Raw genomic sequence first — 18,762 nt, forward strand, 5'->3', positions numbered from 1 at the left:
ACTCAGCGAGGGGCCGTGGGCAGGTCACTGCAGGCCCCGTTCGCAGAGGCGGCTGTGTGCCCAGGTACGGGCACCTCTCTCTGAGGGGCAGCGCTTTGGTGGCTCCAAAGAGCCCCTGTCACGGGGAAGCCGCGCTCTGCAGAGCCGGTCCCGGTCCGAAGCAGGCGCCTCGTCTGCCTGGCTGCTTCCCTGCCCCAACGCCGGTGTCTGAGGGGGGCTTCGCCAGCCGTGCCCTTTCCCTGGCCCCAGGTGGCACCCCGGCCGCAGCTTGCTCGCTGGGCTGCTTGCTTTGGCCAGAGCCTGCTCTCTGGTGTCCGTGGCGCACTCGCAGCCTGTGGGGAGCTCTCTGGGCTGGCCAGCGATCGGCCGGGGGTGAGGCAGGCAGTCGATGTGACCGGTTGATCCATTCTCGTTGCTCAGGCTGGGTCTGATCCGATCCTTCCTCCTCACTGCCGCGAGCCGGGGCAGCTCCATCCAGCTCGGCCATGCCGGTAACCCGGCTGCAGGCTGCGGTGCCCCCTCGGTCTGGCGGGGGCTGGGGTCTGCTCCCCGCCAGCTGCTCCCTCGTCTCAGCCCCGAGCGTGAGGGGGTTTCTGCTCCCCGTGGCAGCAGGTGTGTGTGTGTTCTGCTGTGCCCACACCGTCGGCTGGCCTGTGTCGCTGGCCGCCTGTGACAGCCCCCGCTGCTTGTTCAGCCTCTGAGCGACGGGATTGGACGTGACACGCTGTCACGTCCAATCAGCGTCCCGGCCCGCTCCTGCCATCCTGAACGCCGGGGTGCCGGCGCCGCTCAGCGTGGGGCTAGGGGAGGAGAGGTCACTGCTCAACAGCTGCGTCCTTCCCAGGGCGTGGGCATGGGCCGGGCTGGCTGGGCACTGCTGCCTGGGGCATTGCCAAGGGCTGCAGCCACTCGCAGGGCACCTGAGCTGCACCGGCTCAAACCGGGGCTGGTAGGGTGGTACTGCCATGCCGGCATTTCCCAGCGCCCTGGCCAGGCCCTGGTGCCCGGGCTGCACCCTGCACATCTGGTCCGTGCTAGCCCAGGGGCCTTCCCCCTCCCAGCAGCTCCGGGCCACGGGCTGCTGCGCCTGGTGTGAATCCAGAGTCACCCGGGGGCAGGTGGTGAAGCCGCAGCAGAGTCTGGCCCAGAGGGAGGGAGCTGTGGATGGTTAATAACACACCGGTGCCAGGAGCCCACCCCTTCCCCTGAGCCTGCCGAGCTGCAGCGTGTAACTGCTCTCTACCCATCAATGCCCCTCTATCCAGACCCGCAGCCCCCTGCTATCCCAGCCCTGGGCTCCCCCCGCCCCCCAGCTCTGTCGCTGCCCCTCAGTCCCGATCTGCACCACCGCCTGCTGTGCCAGCCCTGGGCTCCCCCCGCCCCCCAGCTCTGCCAGTGTCTTTTAATCCCAACCCACAGCACCCCTCCGCCATCCCAGCCCTGAGCTGCCCAGGCACACAGCTCTGTCGCTGCCCCTCAGTCCCGACCCGCACCGCCACCTGCTGTGCCAGCCCTGGGCTCCCCGGTGCACTGGGTCAGCGCTGGGCCGGGGGGGTCCCCCGGAGAACGACTCGGTGCCCCTCGCCCGCTCCGTCTCTCAGCCCCAGTCTCCTCTCCCCGGCAGGTCTGGTCCCAGTACGAGGAGGCGCCGGTGGAGGAGGTGGTGCCGGTGCTGGAGGAGAAGGAGCGAACCACCAACTACAAGCCGGTCTTCGTGACGGAGATCACCGACGAGCTGCACTTCTACGTGCAGGACGTGGAGACAGGTAGGTGGCGGCGGGGCAGGGGGGGCATCGTGTAACCGCGGTGGGATGGGACAAGGCAGGGCTGGGGGGGGGATTGCCCCCACTCCTCTCTCCTTCCTCGGGGGCCTGTGGGCAGCTGCTCCCGTCTGGCTGGGAGCGCCGAGCTCAGGAACCAGCCATGAGGAATCAGAGCCGAGTCTCACAGGGCCCATCCCCCCGGCAGCTCCACTGCTCCCGGCCCGGCTGGGCCGGGTGAGGCCATGTGGCCTGCAGGGTGTGGGCAGCGTGCCCAGCCGGCACCTCCCCAGGGTGAGCCACGGGCTCGCTCCCGGCAGCGAGTGGCTCCCTGGGCCAGGCCCTCGGTAACGGGCGAGCCCCGGGGGGAGCCTCTCCCCACGCTCACGCCCACAGCTGCACCAGCTCCTCTTGCACCTCGGCCCACCTGGGCACTGGGTACGTGAGGGACCGTGCGGCACAGCAGGGGCTCGGGGAGAGGGTGGGTGATGGGCTCGGGGCCACGGGGAGCAGCTCGGCTACTTCCCCTCCTCTGGCCAGCAGGGGCGAGGCTCCAGCTCCCCAGAAGGTGCCCCATCCGTCCGTCCATCATCCACTGGACCAAGGGGATCCCGTGGATATAGTGGACTTGGATTTTCAGAAAGCCTTTGACAAGGTCCCTCACCAAAGGCTCTTGAGCAAAGTGAGCCGCCATGGGGCAAAAGGGACGGTTCTCTCATGGATCAGTAACGGGTTAAAAGGCAGGAAACAAAGGGTAGGACTAGGACGTGTGGGCATTGGCGGGGCCCTGGGGAAGTCACCGGGGTAGATCCAGGGAGGGCAGCGCCATGCCCGGGAGGTGTAAGGCGCCACCAGGCCGGATTGTGAGCAGGGGGGGCTCGGCACAGAGCCTGCAGGAGGGACAGACCCGGAGAGAGGTTGTTCGGGAGGGAAGGGGCCGTAGTTTCAATTCAAATGAGCTTCGCCCCCTGTGCTGCGGCTCCCGTTCGGGAGGGGGAAGCTCCGGCCCTGCCAGGAGCCGTCTGATCCCGCCGGGACCTTGCTGCGCCCGGGTTCTCGGTGTAGCACAGCGAACCAGGCCCCCAGATCGTCCGTCTGTGCCCGGGCCAGGTGCAGCTACGCCCCAGGCACTTACAAACCGGCGCCAGAGGAGAAAAGGGACAGCAAAGAGCCATGAGAATTCTTAAAGCAGAGACCCCCAAACTGTGGGGCGCCCCCCCCAGGGGGCACAGAGGAACGTACGGGGTGGTGGTGGGTGGGAGTGCCACCCAGCCCTGCTCCAGCCCAAGCCTTGGCCCCCGATCGTGGCCTGTCCCCAGCCCTGCCCCCATCCTCAGCCCCCAGCTGCGGCTCTGCTCCCGGTGCCCCCAGCCCCAGCTCGGACCGACCCCAGCTCCAGCCCCAGCCTTGGCCCCCTTACCTCTGTCTGCGCCTCCCTCCCCCCTCCCCCCCGAGCTGTGGCCCCACTCCTGGCTCCCGAGAGGGCAGGGGGTAAAGTGGGCCGTGACCGTTGGGGCGCGCCGGATTAAAGGCTTCGAAACCTGCCTTGAGTGAGAGACCCGTGGAGCTCCGGCTGTTTAGCATCGCAGAGAAGCAGCGAAGGGGTCGCCTGATCCCAGTCTGTCAGTACCTGCCCAGGGAGAAGTATTTGATCAGGGGCCCGTCGGCCTAGCAGGTCCCATGGTGGGCAGCGGGAGCGAGACCCTGGGCTGGAATGAACCGGGACTGTAGAACGGGGAGGGTAATTAATCAGTGGAATAGGGGTTCGGGGGGATTATTTGCAAGTGAAGGGTGGCCGTTTGTCTGACAGCTCTGCTCTGGCTCAAACGGAGTCATTCAGGGCAGTGCCATGCCTGTGTCATGCGTCAGAGTGGAGGGTATCGGTGCCAGGCGGTTACCGGGAGTGACGCGAGCTCTAAACCCAGCCAGGCCACGCGCTCAGCGCCCAGGCAGCCGGCACCGCTGCGGCCGCAGCTGGAGAGCGGCCGCCTGTGAGGGGCTGCGCGGGTGGCCCTTGGGCTGGCTCTGACAGGTGCCCCCTGCCTGACCAGGTCTCTCCCCCTGCAGGGACCCAGCTGGAGAAGCTGATGGAGAACATGCGGAGCGAGATCGCCGGCCACCCGCCCGTGGAAGGGTCCTACGCGCCGCGCCGCGGGGACTACTGCATCGCCAAGTTTGTGGATGGGGAATGGTGAGTCTCGGTCCCGGGCTGGGCACGGAGCCACGTGGCCAGCTGGGGGGCGTCCTCTCCCCAGGGATGTGGGGGCAGGGCTCTGGCTGCAGTGCCGCTGGGCATGCGCTGGGTACACCAGCTCCTGCTGAATGCCCCGCCTAAGAATAGTGCCCCGGGAGCCAGGGGAGGGCTCTCGGTGAGGGGGGGCGCTGGCTCAGTGCAGTAATACAGGGGGTGGGCGCAGGGGGAGGGCTGGGGGAGCTGAGCCATCCGTGTCTGTTCACCCCGCAGCCTCCCAGGGCAGGATGGGAGGGTTCGGGAATCGCTGGCCCCAGGCCCAGCAGGGGTATCGCTGGCAGGCAGGAGCCAGGGGGAGGGTGTGACGGAGCAGGGAGCGGGGCAGATTTGACCTGGGAATGTTGCAGGGGGGTTACACTGGGGATGGGGACTTCCCTTGAAGGAAGCTACCTGAGCTGTAACCTGAGCCAGGAGGGAGGTTGGGAGAAGAAACACCTTCTGCCTGGGAGACTGAACAAAGGAGAGGAGGAGCAGAGAGGAGTGGGGAGAAAGGGGCTGGAGGAGTTTTTAGTTTTCAGTTTGGGCTGGGTGGTGCAACGCAGGGAACCCCAAGCTGGGGTCTAAGCTCCCTAAACCCCCCAGAAGGACTTGATTGAGGGGTTCTGGTTGCACCTACACGCTCTGCTTGGGACTGTGTTCCTGTCATCTAATAAACCTTCTGTTTTACTGGCTGGCTGAGAGTCACGGTGAATCTCAGGAAGAGGGGTGCAGGGCTCTGACTCCCCCACACTCCGTGACAGGGGGTAGAACTGGGCTGGTGCCAGAAATGCCTGTGCTGGGGGTCACAACTCTCTGAGGGAGGAGGGGAGACCTCAAGCCAGCTTTATCCGTGGGGTGTCAGCGGAATCCAGGTCATAGCAAGCAGCCGGCCCGGGGCCCATGCCGCAGCCGGCCGTGCCCAGCAGAGCCGGCCCGGGACCCACGCCGCAGCCGGCCGTGCCCAGCAGAGCCGGCCCGGGGCCCACGCCGCAGCCGGCCGTGCCCAGCAGAGCCAGCCCGGGGCCCACGCCGCAGCCGGCTGTGCCCAGCAGAGCCAGCCCGGGGCCCACATCACTGAGATGAGCAGGCACTCTGCACATACACCTCCGCCCCTCACAAATGGTGCCAGCTCCAGCCCTGGGGCCGGGCTGGTTGCCATGGCTGGGAAGGGACCTGGCCCGGAGTGGCACCTCCAGACACTGCCCTGCCCCGGCGTGGCACGGCCTCAGAGCTCACTGGTGAGGGGACCCTCCTCCGTGCTGCAGGGAGAAGCCACCAGGCTCCTCGGCTGCTCCCACTGCCTCTGGGGGGCTGCAAGCCCCAATCCCCTCTCCCGCTGCCGGGAGGAACAGATGGGAAACGCCCCCCGGCTGTGTGAGGCCACTGTGCGGGGGGAGGGTGCCAGCACCTTGGCAGCTGTGAGTTGGCACAGCTGTGTTCACACCTTGGCACTGCGGGTCCCAGCCAGCAGCCCGCCCCCCCCCCCAAATGCATCAGAGCACGGGGCGGGGGTGGGGGGGCCCTCAGCTGTGCCTTGGTCTGAACCCCCAGCAGCAGTATCTCTGCTCCGACGTGCCTTACCCTGCCGCTCCTGCCACGGGACGGGTCCCCGCCCCCACTCCAGCAGGGCAGCCCCCGTTCTGTCTGCACCAGCTCCTGCTGCCCCCTCTGGTGGGCATCGCCCCCTGCTGGGCGCTGAGCAAAGCTGGGGCCTTGGCAGGGGCTCTTTGCTCTCACCCCCAGGGAAGGCCAGTGGGGTTCCCTGTGCAGGCCCAGGCCTCTGCCTGGTGAGGAGGGGGCGCTCAGCGAGGGGCTCAGCTGCTGGTCCGGTGGCCTGCACTGGGGTGCGGCTCTCTCCCGGGGGGCTCCGTGCAGTGACTCTGTGCCCGGCTCCGGGAGAGCCACGCGGGGCGCGCCAGGCCCGGCACAGTCGGTGGCTGCCAGGCTCTGTTCTGTCTCCTGCTCCTCGGGGGGAGCAGCCTGGCTCTGCGCAGGGCACAGCTGAGATCCTGTCCCGGGCCGGGGGCGGCGAAGGCACCACGGACGTCTGTCGGTGCGAAGCCCCAGCCGGATCTGCGGCTAATTACCGCCGTGGCGAGCGGGTTGGTTTCAGCAGCGCACATCAATCTGCTCATCAGTCGCGGTGCTTTGTGCTCCGGGGCCCATTGATCTGTTCCTCCCCTCTCGGCGCCTGGAGCCCGGCCAGGGGGCAGGGACGGCAGGAGAGGGGCAGTGCTGGGGATCTGAGCAGGGCCGGGGTTCGGGCTGCACCTCGGGGGTCTGTCTAGGGGCTCTCTCCCCCAGTCGGTCTCTCTCGGTCCCATCGGCCTGCTCCCGTCTGTTGGGGGGCAGGGGGGGCTGGTTCTCATCCGTGTTCCCTGCCTGCCAGGTACCGGGCCCGCGTGGAGAAGGTGGAGTCGCCAGCCAGGGTGCACATCTTCTACATCGACTACGGCAACGTGAGTTCCTGGCCCCTCCGTGGGGGCACCGCTACCCGCTGGGCGGCCGCGGGCATGTTCACCACCCCAGCCAGCCCGGCTAAGCCCGGCTCCCTCCCCAGCAACCACTGGAGGACTTAGGCTGCAAGGAACGCAGCCCCCACCCCTGTCTGTCAGCAGCGTGCCGAGGAAGGGCCAAGCCGCGGCGGCCCCGGCGGAAGGGCTGAGAATGGAATGCGGGTGCGGGAATCACACAGTTCCAGTGCAGATGGTCAGGAACCTGCCCATCCACCTGGCCCCCAAGCGCTGAGATCCTGGTCTCCCTGCCCCCACCCTGCTGTATCGCCCGGGGCAGGCGCGGCGTGGCTGTTCTCCTCGCTGCCACACCCGGGTGCCCGGCGCGCTCCACGGGCGCGGTTCACACTGCGGGGCTGAGCGCCTCTGGCCCTGCCACGACACGCAGCGGGAGAGCTTGCGCACCATGCCGGAGCGCCCGCCGCCCCGTGGAGCCCCCTGACCACCCTGTCCCTTTGCTCCCTGCAGAAGGAGACCCTGCCCTCTACGCGCCTGGGCACCCTGCCGCCTGCCTTCAGCACCCGCATCCTGCCCGCCCAGGCCATCGAGTACAAGTTTGCCTTCATCCAGGTGCCACAGGATGTAAGTATGCAGGGGTGGGGTTCCCAGGGGGGCGGGGCAGGGGCAGGGCTCCCCATGGGGTGGAGGGGGGCTCCCCAGAAGGTGGGGCCTGGACCCAGCCTGCCCAGCGCCCTGCTGCCCACAGCGGGCAAAATACATCTCTTCCCGACTCCAGGGAGGGGCCGATCGTGTCGGCCGTTCTCAACACGTGTCCATCTCTGACCGGCTTTGCAACGCCCCCGGGCACACTCCACACCGCCCCTGTGTGCTCAGCTCAGGGCCCGGCTTCCCCGCCCGGCTCTGGCCACGCGTCGCCCATGCCCAGCCCCGTGGCGACGGTCTCTCTCTCCCGGCCTCTCCAGGACGACGCGCGCGCCGACGCGGTGGATAGCGTGGTGCGGGACATCCAGAACACCCAGTGCCTGCTGAACGTGGAGCACCTCGGGCCCAGCTGCCCCCACGTCACCCTGCAGTTCGCTGACTCCAAGGGCGACGTGGGGCTGGGGCTGGTCAAGGAGGGGCTGGTCATGGTGGAGGCGCGGAAGGAGAAGCAGTTCCAGAAAGTGGTACGTGAGCCCCCCGCCCCCCCTCCCCCCGCAGAGCGGGAGCAGCGTGGGGAGGGGTCCATGGGCTTGGCCTGTGGCTTTGGCCTGATGCGGGGGGTGCAGGGGCTGGGGGTACATGGGGTGCAGCTGCTGAGGTGTCCCTGTGTGCCCAGGGGATTTGGGGGGAGGGGGCGCAGGGGGGCATGTGCAGAGCGTGGGGGTGGGGGAACGGGTGCCGAGGGCCTGGGCATGCCCAGCCCTGGTGAGTGCCAGTGCCAGGTTCGTGGGAGTCGCGCTGCCTGCCCCCCTTCTCCGAAGGCTGGCGTTGCTGTGGGTCGGAGGGAGGCCGTCCCGTGTGCTCTGTGCCCGGGGGGCAGGGTGGTGCGTGCAGGGGCGCTGATGTGGCGCTTGCTCATGCCCGGGGCTCACAGATCGATGCTCTGGGTCCCGTGGAGCCGTTTGATTCCCTGGCGGCTCGGCTGGCGGCGCTGTCTCTGCGCCCTGCCAGGGGGATGGACCCCACCCCACTGCAGCCCCCTTGGCCTGTGCCCTGACACAGAGCCCAGTACATGCCAGGCTGCACTCACAGCCCCGGCAGTGTGGGGCCAGCAGGGCCCCCGAGAGGTGCAGCCCCCAGTGACCCTGGGCCAGCCCCGGCAGGGGGTTCCGGAGCCTCACTCCCGGAGCACCAGGGACTCTCCTGAGATCCGACCCAAACCTGCCTTGCTGCAGAGTAACCGCCGCTTCTTGTCCAGGACATAAATGAGGGAGCCCGGCCGGACCATGCCTGGCTCTTGGTGGGCAGTGAGGACTAGTGGTTGGAGCAGACGGACTGGGATTCAGCACTCCTGGATTCTAGCCCCACCCTTTGTGGCCTTGGAATGGTCCCAGCCCTGCTCTGTGCCTCAGTTTCCCCATCTGTAGCATGACTCCCCCTTTGCCAAGCGCTTTGAGCCCGCAGTGAAAAGGTGCCCTTGGCCAGTGGGTTCCCAAAGCAGGGCCCCCAGACCCCTGGGCCCCACGCTGGGTTATGTGCGGGTCCGTCCCTAGAGCCAGGGCAGCTTCAGACACTTCTGCTGCGTGGAGGGACCCCAGTTTGTTCTCAGAATGGCATCCGGTGCACAGCACACGGTGCACGCCAGGTCGCTGGTGATACCGGAACAGACAGGGGCCTGGGGCGTTGTCAGCTCCTTGGCAGTAAAGAGCCGGGAAACCGTGACCCGAACCTGACTCCCCCTCCCCCCCACACACACACCTGGGGGGCGACGGGAATTGTCTGGCTCAGGACCCCCACGCTCTGTGTCGTGTGACCTGGCCCAGCGGGCGATTGGGGGCGCGGCTCAGGGGCGGGACCAGCAGGTGATTGGGGGCGGGGGCGGGCCCAGCAGGTGATTGGGGGTGTGGCTACGGGGGCCCGGGCCCAGCGAGAGGGATGCATCCCCACCCCCCATGACGGCCTTTGTCTCGTGCAGATCACCGAGTACCTGAACGCGCAGGAGCTAGCCAAGACCAACCGGGTGAGTCCAGCTCGGGGCCCACAGCAGCCTGTCCCCCAGCCCCAGGGGAGCCGGAGCGGGGCCGGTGCTGGTTGAGGGTGGTATCAGGTTTGGGGAGGAGTGGGGGTGGGGAACAGCCTGGCGGGGGGGCTGTGGGGCAGGGCGGAGGGGGAGCAGGAGACCCCTCCCCGGCCCGCCACGGCTCTCACCTCGGCCCTTCTCCCCTACAGCTGAACCTGTGGCGTTACGGCGACTTTCGGGCTGACGACGCGGATGAATTTGGCTACAGCCGCTAGGGGAGGCCCCGGGCTCCGGCCCCACCGCACCCACCAAGCTGCCGTCTCTCCTCGTCTCCTCCCCGAGCCCTCGCCCCAGCTGCTGCGCCACCACAGGGCCAGGGCACTGCGCTGGGCCCGTCCCGCCCCCCTTCGCCTCGGCTCCACGCCCCGGGCAGCGAGCCGCTGGGGGGGGCCCTGTGCCCCCTGGGGGGGGCGGGCGGCTCTTGGCCCCCCCGCCCTAGTCCGACCGACGGGGGATCTGCCCTTGCCTCTGTCCCGTGCGGAGCCAGCTCTGGCCTGTATTTAAAGCTTTGGAGGCCAAATAAAGTAGTCGAGTGCTGCGCTGCTCTGTCTCCTTGCGGCTGGGGCCCGCCGGCGTGGGGAGGATCTGGGGGCTCAGTTAGGTACAAAGGGCCATTTCCGGTTCCCCACCCCTGCCCGAAGCGGAGAGGGGGGCCGGCTCGGGAGGGGCTGGGCTGCCAGCCGGCCTCATCCTCAGGATGCACAGCACATCTGTGAACAGCTGGGGCTGGAACCCAGGAGTCCGGGGGAGAAAGGCCCCCGCGTTGGGAAAAGCCAGGCTTACACCAATTCGGGAGGAAGTGGGGGATCAGGTCCTGTGTGGACTGGGGGGGATCCCAGCTGTGATGTGGGGCAAGGTTCCAAGACTGACTCCCCATTTCTCCTGCCCTCCCCTTGTGCCATGGCCCTGCACCCATCCCCCCTTCAGTGGGTGCCCCTGGCCCTCTCTGCCCATTGGGGCCCCCCTCGTCTAACTCACTAGATGGGGAGTTGTCCTGGGGAGCCCCTGCGGGGAGGAGCTTGGCCTCATTCAGGGCAGTGGCTGCTCTTGGGGGGGTCATTTGCCCCCCCAGGGGTGGCTGTGCCACACGCCGGGAGAACAGAGCCAAGGGGAAGCCCGAGCCCTTTGCTGCCTCCTACACCTGACCCAGCCCTGGGCTGCCCCTCGCACTAGCCACAGGGGTCGTGGGCTGGGACGGACAAGGGAACGAGTCCAGCCCCTGCCATGTTCTCCTGAAACGCCGACCCCCTTCCTCCCTGAGCGCCTTGATCCCGCCTGTGTCCCCCGCTTTGCACCCCAGTGCCAGGCACCCCCCTGGCCCTCCCACCCTGCCCCTTGCCTGCAGCGCTCACCTGCCAAGAGTTATGACCCGGGGAATTACAGGCCTGTGTCACGGACTCACAGATCGTGCCCACTCGTGGCCCCGTGCGGTCCGTGGGGGGTGCCCCTTTTAGTGGGACAGCCCTTCTCGGGGGTCCACTCTCTCTCGGGGTCAGGCCCCTCCACCTCCTGGAGCCGCACCTCTCTGAGCCTTAGCACGTCTGTCTCTGCCGTGGGCCCCCTCAGGGAGTCCCCTCGCTCTGGACCCCCGGGGCCTCCACCCCCGAAGGGGTTGATGCCACCCTGTTCTCTAGCCCGGAGTGACTCCCAGACAGCGTAAAACAGGAGGGTTTATTGAGGGTTGAACACAGCACAGGAAACTCTCAGGGCCTCAGGCCTGGCCTCCCTCAGCCCAGCACAGCACAGTCTCCTTGCATCCAGGTGGGCTCTGCCTGCTCCCCCTCTCCAGCCCAGAGCCCCCCTGCTCCCAGCTGGGCATCTCAGATCACCGGCCCCAGGCCCCGCCTCTGTCCATTGTCTTCTCTCCAGGTAAACAGGGTCGTAAACTGGGGCCTCCGCTCTTCGCTTCTGTCCTCTGGCTGGAACCGGCTGGTTCGGTCACTGGGTCCTCACTCTGCAGCCCATTGTCCTCCCACTGGCCAGAACCGGCTGCGTCTCCTCAGCTGGGCCTCCGGGTCACCAGGTCGCCAGGTCACTGGTCGCTGGGGTATCCATCCTCCCGGCCACCGGCTGGGTCCCCACGTCCTCTCTCCGGTCCTCTGCAAAACACACTCCCTCTCCCCTCACCTCGTTAAACCAGTAACACCCAGGGAAACTGAGTCCCACCCCCTCCGCATGCAAACCATTGAAACTCCACCGAAAACAAGAAACCCCCCCACTTCGTCACAGCCGGTCAGTCCGACATCGATCCCGGGCACGGAAACGGAGCGGCTGGCATGGGACTCGGTGAATAGAGCATCACGGGCAGGAGATCAGTGCCTGCAGATCAGTGCGGGGTTATGGGGCCAGAGCCTGGCCAGAGAGCTGGGCATTGTTCTTTGGCGGGGTTCCGCGGGCGGTAGCTGCCGGTGAGAGGTGGTGAGTCCAGTGCAGTGTCTGACTTGCTATCGCACGACTAGAACGATAAAAAAGTACCGTGGCCCAGGTTAAATGCTGGCTGACGGTCTGACGCTGTAATTCTTAGGGAATCCTTCTCAGCAAGCGGGCGTGTGCCTGGGGGGCCACAGGGGCTGGTTCTTGGCCCTGTGCTCGGTAACATTTTTATCAATGATCTGGAAAAAAAACATCAGCTCGTGACTGGTAAAGGCTGCATGGGAGTCGTGGTGATTGGTGAGGAGACGGGTCACCGCTATCACGTGATCCATTGCTTGGTACAGAGGGTGCAAGCACCTGGGTGTTTCAATGCCAGTGTGTGCATCTAGGAACGCCGAATGCAGCCACGCTTACAGGATGGGGGACTCTGGGAAGGGTTTGGGGACCATGCCGGATAATGAGCTGAACAGGAGTTCCCAGCGTCAGGCTGTGGCCAAAAGGGCTGATGTGATCCTGGGAGGCATGAACGGGAGCAGAGAGGTGATTTTACTTCTACACTTGGCACTGGTGGGCCCGCTGCTCGGATCCTGCGGCCAGCTCTGGTGTCCACAAGTCGAGAAGGATGTTGATAAATGAGAGGGGTCAGCAAAGAGCATTGAGACTGATGAAAAGATTAGAAAACCTGCCATAGAGTGATAGACTCAAACATCAGAACAGTCGTCCTGGGTCAGACCAAGGGTCCATCTAGCCCAGTATCCTGCCGACAGTGGCCAATGGCAGGTGCCCCAGAGGGAGTGAACAGAACAGGGAATCACCAAGTGATCCATCCCCTGTCACTCATTCCCAGCTTCTGGCAAACAGATGCTAGGGACACCATCCCTGCCCCTCCTGGCTAATAGCCATTGATGGACCTATCTTCCATGAATTTATCTTGTTCTTTTTTGAACCCTGTTATAGCCTTGGCCTTCACAACATCCTCTGGCAAGGAGTTCCACAGGTTGACTGTGCATTGTGTGAAGAAATACTTCCTTTAGTTTGTTTTAAACCTGCTGCCCATTAATTTCATTTGGTGACCCCTAGTTCTTGTGTTATGAGAAGGAGTAAATAACACTTCCTTATCTACTTTCTCCAAACCAGTCATGATTTTATAGACCTCGATCATATCCCCCCTTTGCCGTCTCTTTTCCAAGCTATTTAGTTTAGCAAAGAGGAGGTTCAGGGGTGACTTGATCACAGTCTGTAAGTACCTACCTGGGGAGCAGAAATTGGAACAGAATTGCTCGTCAATCTAGCAGCCAAGGGTCTAAAAAGATCCAATGGCTGGACGTTTAAGCTGGACAAATTCAGACTCAGACTAAGGTACAAATGTTAACCATAAAACAAACCATTGGAACAATGTGCCTGGGGTGGATCCTCCGTCACTGGCGAGTGGATACTTTCTCCTGAGCGATCCACTCCCCCAGCGTGGCGTGGGGCTGCCCCGTTACTTCTCATCCATTTTTTCTGACAATGGAACCGTTTTATGCAGCTATTCCCCATGCCGTTTATCGCTCCGGAGGAGGGGCCCGAGTTTGAGGCCCTGAGCCTCTGGCATCCTCTGAAACCTTTTTACCAGAGACAATTTAAACCCAGCATAGCTCGTAACTTTATTCACAGCCACAGCGTGAAAACCCTTGTAGCACTTTACCCAGGAGCCTGGGGAGTGGAGCCGCCGTTTTCCAGGCCCCAGGGCTGTTCTGTGCCTTTAACTACTCGTCAGTCCAGCCAGTTACCTTGTCACTAGGACACGTTTGTCGCAGCCGTGCGATCGAGCCTCGGAGGGGGCGGCTTGGGGCCCCTGTAGCTGCATCTCCAGCACCGTGTGCACATGGTTCTTCGCCTCACACGGCCGCTTCTGTGGCTCGCTGGGGTGCTGCTTCTGCCGCTTCCTAGCTCCGGTGCGCCCGTTCCTTTGCCACGCGCTGCGTCTCCACGCCGCAGGGGGATGTGCTAGGCTGGTTTTCTGAGCTTGCCTCCCCTTCGCCCTCCAGCCCTTGGGGTGGAGCTTTTGGCCATCTGGCCGCCTCACCCAGCTTATACTTCATTTCGTTCTATTTCCCTGACCCAAAACCAACAAGCTGTAACCTTGTCTGTTCCCAGCCTCCTCGCTTACAAGCGCTTGGCGTTGGAGCCGCAGCTAACCGGCAAACTGTGCAACTCCTGCCGGCTGCCCCACTCATACGGTTTTTGGGGTACCCAGGACGTGAGTCACCTTGTTACTCCCAGCTCCCTGCCCCCACCAGCCTGTTAGCCCCTCCCACAGCTCCTCGGGGCTAGGCCAGCCCCTACTTTGCCTGGCAGGTTAACGGTAAGTGCACCCCTATGATATCCACCCCGACTCTGGCAGCTCACAGACGTACCAGGCATGCTGTTCCTGAAGGAACGGGCTGGTATTTCTCAACTAGAGTAAATGGTGGATTCTCTGTAACCTGAACTCTTTAAATCCAGATCTGAGGATGTCAGTGACTCGGCCAGAGGTTACGGGCCTGTTATGGGCGGGGTTCTGTGGCCTGCGACGTGCGGGAGGTCAGATTTGATGATCAAGAGAGCTCCTTCTGGCCCTCAAGTCTGAGAGTCTAGAGATACAGCTTGTAAGATTCAGCTCAGGGCCTGCACTTTCATAGAATATCGGGGTTGGAAGGGACCTCAGGAGGTATCTAGTCCAACCCCCTGCTCAAAGCAGGGCCAATCCCCAGACAGATTTTTTGCCCCAGATGCCTAAATGGCCCCCTCAAGTATTGAACTCACAACCCTGGGTTTAGCAGGCCAGTGCTCAAACCACTGAGCTATCCCTCCCCCCTGCTTCACCCCACCCCACCCCACCCCACCGCACTGAGATCTATTTATAGTGAACACAGGAGTACGGTTGGTATCAAAGACTCAAGTTATAGTGAGTAAGAATATTGGAAACAAAAAGTTACATGTAAACCAAAATCGCGTGCTTGCTAGAGCCTAACTTTAACTGCAAGTTAACAGCCCATCGAAAGAAGTTTCTCTCGCTGTCACGGGGGATGATGGGTTCCGGGGCGGTTGCCCCCTTTGCTGTGGTCGTGACGTCTCGTGCCAAGGGTTCCCAGAGCCGTCCTTCTCTTCCGGGCAGCCAGGCCTGGCAGTGAGTGTCCACAGGAGTAGCGCCTAGTGTCCGCAGCCCCCAGGCAGCAGCACCTAGACGCAGGTGCAGGGAGGGGAGGGGAACCCGGGCCCACCCTGCTCCATCGGGTTCCCACCCGGGGTCCTGTGAAACCAGTTATCCTCATGCAGGGCTCTGGGCTCCGTGTCATTCCCTGTGTTGCTTCCTCCTCTTCGGCCTGCTTCAGGCATCTCCTCAGCTGGCAGCGGCTCGGCGTCCCCATGGTCAACTGGTTCTCCGCGGTCTCCTCCTCGGCCAGCCCAGACTGGAGCTCCCTCCACCAGGAGCATGCTCGGCAAGGGGGCCTGGCCCAAAGTTAACCCCTGCGTGACCAGTGTGGGGTTGGTACACCCACTCACACTCACTCAAAGTTATTCAGTGTTTCCAACCAAGGCTGGTTGAGACCCCATTTTCATGGAGGCAAACGCACTGTCGGGTGATATCCTAAGAGCAGGGTTAGGGGTGTCTTCTAGAAATAGCCCCCCTCCCCCCACCCCTGACTTCATTGTCTTTGCACACAGAGACGGGATAACACCGCCCCCCTTGCCCCCGGCCCCTTGTTCTTTCCCGGGTCTCCTTTCTTGTTGACTTCACATCTCTTCGTTACCATTTGACTTTGTATGTGAATGGGCATCGGATGTGTTAGCTCACAATGTGTCACCGACACCCGCCTGGGAGTACAGTTCCTTACCTCCTGGCTGGAGGAAAACCCGTGTGTCCCCTTTGCTGGTGACTAACACCTTGATATCGACTTTGCAAACATACCATCAGTGTGGACGGGTGTAACGCCTTACACAGCATCTGTCTCACAACCACATTAATGACCACTCTGACTCCGGCTTCCAACTGCACCCGCGCCTCATGTTCTCTGGTGAGCTAGAAATGTGCACCCCAGAACCATGAGATTTCTGACCCTTCTGCACCCCCTTCTCAGTTGGCATTTTGGGGTTCTGGGGTCACACAGGCCTGGTACCACCCTTGAGGCCAGGCTCTGGGATCAGGGGCTGACGGAAGCCAGGGTGCCATAGAAACACAGCCATGCTGGTGATGGAGAAATTCTCACTTGTGCTGAAGGGAGGCAGGAGCCAGCCGGTTGTGAGGGAGTTGATGCTTCTCACACACACACCTGGGACCTCGCTGTGAGGGGAATGCCCCCCCACCCCCCACTCTGCCTGCGTATCTGGTACTGACTGCACCCAGGCCAGGGTGTGGCCCCCGAGTGTGACTTTATGGTCCCCAGCTCCGTGAGCCCATCACCATGATGACGAGTCATGGACAAGCTTCCCAGGGTCCCAGCCCTACCCAGGCAGGTGAGGGAGTGGGGGGTCGTGACCATGACTCTGTTTGCCCTTGGCCTCCCTGCTGGGTCTGAAGGAACCATTTTTTGAGCCCCACCTCCTGGAGTCAGGGGATTTCAATCTTCATTTTAAAAAGAAGTCTTTTCAGTTGGGGAGAAAAGTTGGGAAAATGTGACCTGGGTGTGACCAATGCAGGGATGCTGCCTGAGTCTGCAGCGAGCCTGAGCCCATTGCGCTGAGAGGGGGGCGCTGCCCTGTGCATCTTTATGTGGGTTTTAACTCCCAGTCCCCACTGTTCTTGGGGACCCTGCCAGCCCCACTCCTGCAGGCTGCACCCGAGCTGCTGGGGGGCAGGGAGAGGGCGGGGAGGGGAGTGTAGGGAAGGAGTAAGGGTGGGGACACCAGCAGGGATGTGAGGTCAGGGTTATGTCCCTCAGTCGCAACACCGCAAGGGGTATTATGGGGGCTGCCCCACCATCAGGCACTGGGTGTTGCCAGACATGGGATACTTTATCCATAGGCTGCTGGCACCACCATATGGTGCCCCTTCCCCAGCCCCACCTCAGCCCCCTCCTGGAGTCAGGCCATACTGGTTAGCCCCCGTTACAGCTGGGGAAACTGAGGCAGTAGATGGTGGTGGCAGAGCCAGGTGTATAACCCAGCTGTCCTGGAGCCCAGCCCCTTCGCTGGGCTGGGTGGGCCATGAGCCTGCACCCCCCAGCTGGACAGCGGTTTAACCCCATCTCCTGGGCGGCAGCCCCGGCCCAGCCCATTCCCAGCGCTGGCGGCTGGCACACAAACATTAGTGTTTAATTGCCGAGGCTCATTAAGCGCAGCCCCAGGGGCGCGCGCTCCGGCATGGCCGTTGGGGGATTTATGGGGCATTCATGCGCCCGGCCCTCCATGGGCACCGCAGGGCCATCCATTAGGGTTATTTAATGCCAATTACCGGCGAGCAGGGCCGCTGCTGGCTCCAGTGCCGACAGCCGCCCGGGATTTATGGCCCAGCATAGGCAGGGCCCTCGGCACGGAGGAGCCGCTGGCCTTGTCACTCCCAGCAGCGCTGGCACTAAAGCCGTCTGGCTGCCTTCGCCGGGAGATTTACGGCTGCCGGCCCCGGCGCGAATGGGGAGGGGAGCTGGGGAACGCGATCCAGGGGCTGTAACTCACTGCGTCCCGGGGCAGCCCATGGCCCCGGCCTGGGCTCACACCACGGCGCCCGCATGGGGACGCGCTCAGGGGTGCTGGACCACACAGCGTCCTCCAGCCCCAGGCAGGGACGAGAGGGGACAGCTAGTCTGGGGTGAGCTAACGCACCCCAGGGGGCAGGCTGCCAGCAGGGCAGGAGCGGGAGCTGGGTCACAGGCCGGGGGGGAAGAGGGGCTGAACCTTGCAGGGAAGGGAGTCCCAAAAGGCCAGGCTGGACAGACCGGAGCCAGGGAGCTCCAGTCGGCGGGGACGGAAGGATGTGGGCTGCCCTGCCGGGCTTACTGCAGGGCGCTCCCGTCCTCTGCGCCGTGCCGCCCTAGGATTGGGCGGAATGCCGCCTCCTTCAATCTGCCGCCCCAAGCACCAGCTTGTTCGGCTGGTGCCTGGAGCCGGCCCTGACTCCGCCCGCCAGCCCTCGCACCCCTGGGCCCATTGGAGCTCCCCATACACCCAATGTTCATCCGCGGGAATGCCCCTGCTGCTACAGCCAGCGGGGTGAGCGCCCTGCGGGGCCAGCGGGTGTGAGGCGAGAAGTGACGGGTGAGAGGGAGGCCACACCCGCTCCAGCCCTGGGCCCTGCATTACTGCGCAGACAGGCTCCAGGAACCTGCCTCTAGCCACCCCAGGCCAGCATCCCCCACAGCACTGCTCCTGAGGTGGTGGGAGGCCAGGGCTGGTCCTGGTGTCCGGGGCTTGGCCACTGCAACCTGCTCTAGCCCATGACCCTGAGCAGAGGGACTTGCCATGAGCAAAGGCCGAGGGTGGCTGCAGGGAGGTCCCTCTCGGCAGGGAGAGGCTGCAAAGGGAGGGGTGTCCTGTTACGTGGCTCCTCTCCCAGGGCTCTAGCTGGGTGGCCCCTGCAGCAGGGAGTTCCTCAGGTCAGCAGCCCACTGCGGGGACACAGGGCTTGTTTTACCAGCCACTTGCTAAGACGCTCCCAGACCCGGTTAATGGGGCTTGCCCGGCTCTGCTAACGAAGGCGATGTGGAGCTCGGTCCCCGGCACAGCAGCTCACTAACTCAGCGAGGGCGTCCAGCCGCAGCGCTGAGCCGGCGCCTCCCCATGCAGCCTCTGCCGAGCTGTCTCTGGCCACAGAAGGTCGGTGCCCGGCGGCTCCTCACGCTGCTGGCCCCTGCTCCGCTGGGCTGGCTCTCGGGCGCTCCCAGGACCGTGCCAAAGCCCAGCCACTCGTGTTCACGGGGAGGGGCCCTACCAACTGCTCTGGCTTTGTGGCTGGGAGAGGCTCTGTGCTGTAGGGGCTGGGCCTACGGAGAGGATAAGGCACCTACTGCCGCTACCGCCTGAGGGAGAACTGCCCTGGCTCAGGTGGGCAGGGCCTCATGGGTGCCAGCATTGTATAATTGTTGGTGGTGCCCAGAACGGGTCCAAGCAGAGCCGTCCTGGCCACAGGATGGACTGGGGCATCTATCGATCCCCAAACACCCTCTCTCTCGCTCTCTCTCTATCCCCATAACCCTACCTATCTATCCCCAACCACCTCATCTATCTATCTATCCATCTATCTAT

The 18,762-nt window shown here is 64.2% G+C and overlaps 1 protein-coding gene across 1 annotated transcript; it reads left to right on the forward strand.

The window, feature by feature from the left end:
* Positions 1–485: 485 nt before the first annotated feature.
* LOC112125423 (staphylococcal nuclease domain-containing protein 1-like) lies at positions 486–9,726 on the forward strand. The gene is made up of 8 exons (XM_026647264.2): positions 486–491; positions 1,625–1,766; positions 3,828–3,951; positions 6,380–6,449; positions 6,972–7,085; positions 7,427–7,630; positions 9,082–9,126; positions 9,336–9,726. Exons 1-8 carry the CDS (start codon positions 486–488, stop codon positions 9,399–9,401), a joined length of 771 nt encoding a protein of 256 aa, XP_026503049.1. The 3' UTR covers positions 9,402–9,726.
* The last annotated feature ends 9,036 nt before the right edge of the window (positions 9,727–18,762 follow it).

The sequence above is a fragment of the Terrapene carolina genome, unplaced genomic scaffold (genome assembly GCF_002925995.2).
Source record: "Terrapene carolina triunguis isolate 2854851 unplaced genomic scaffold, T_m_triunguis-2.0 Scaffold51649, whole genome shotgun sequence".
NCBI classification, from domain to species: Eukaryota; Metazoa; Chordata; order Testudines; family Emydidae; genus Terrapene; species Terrapene triunguis.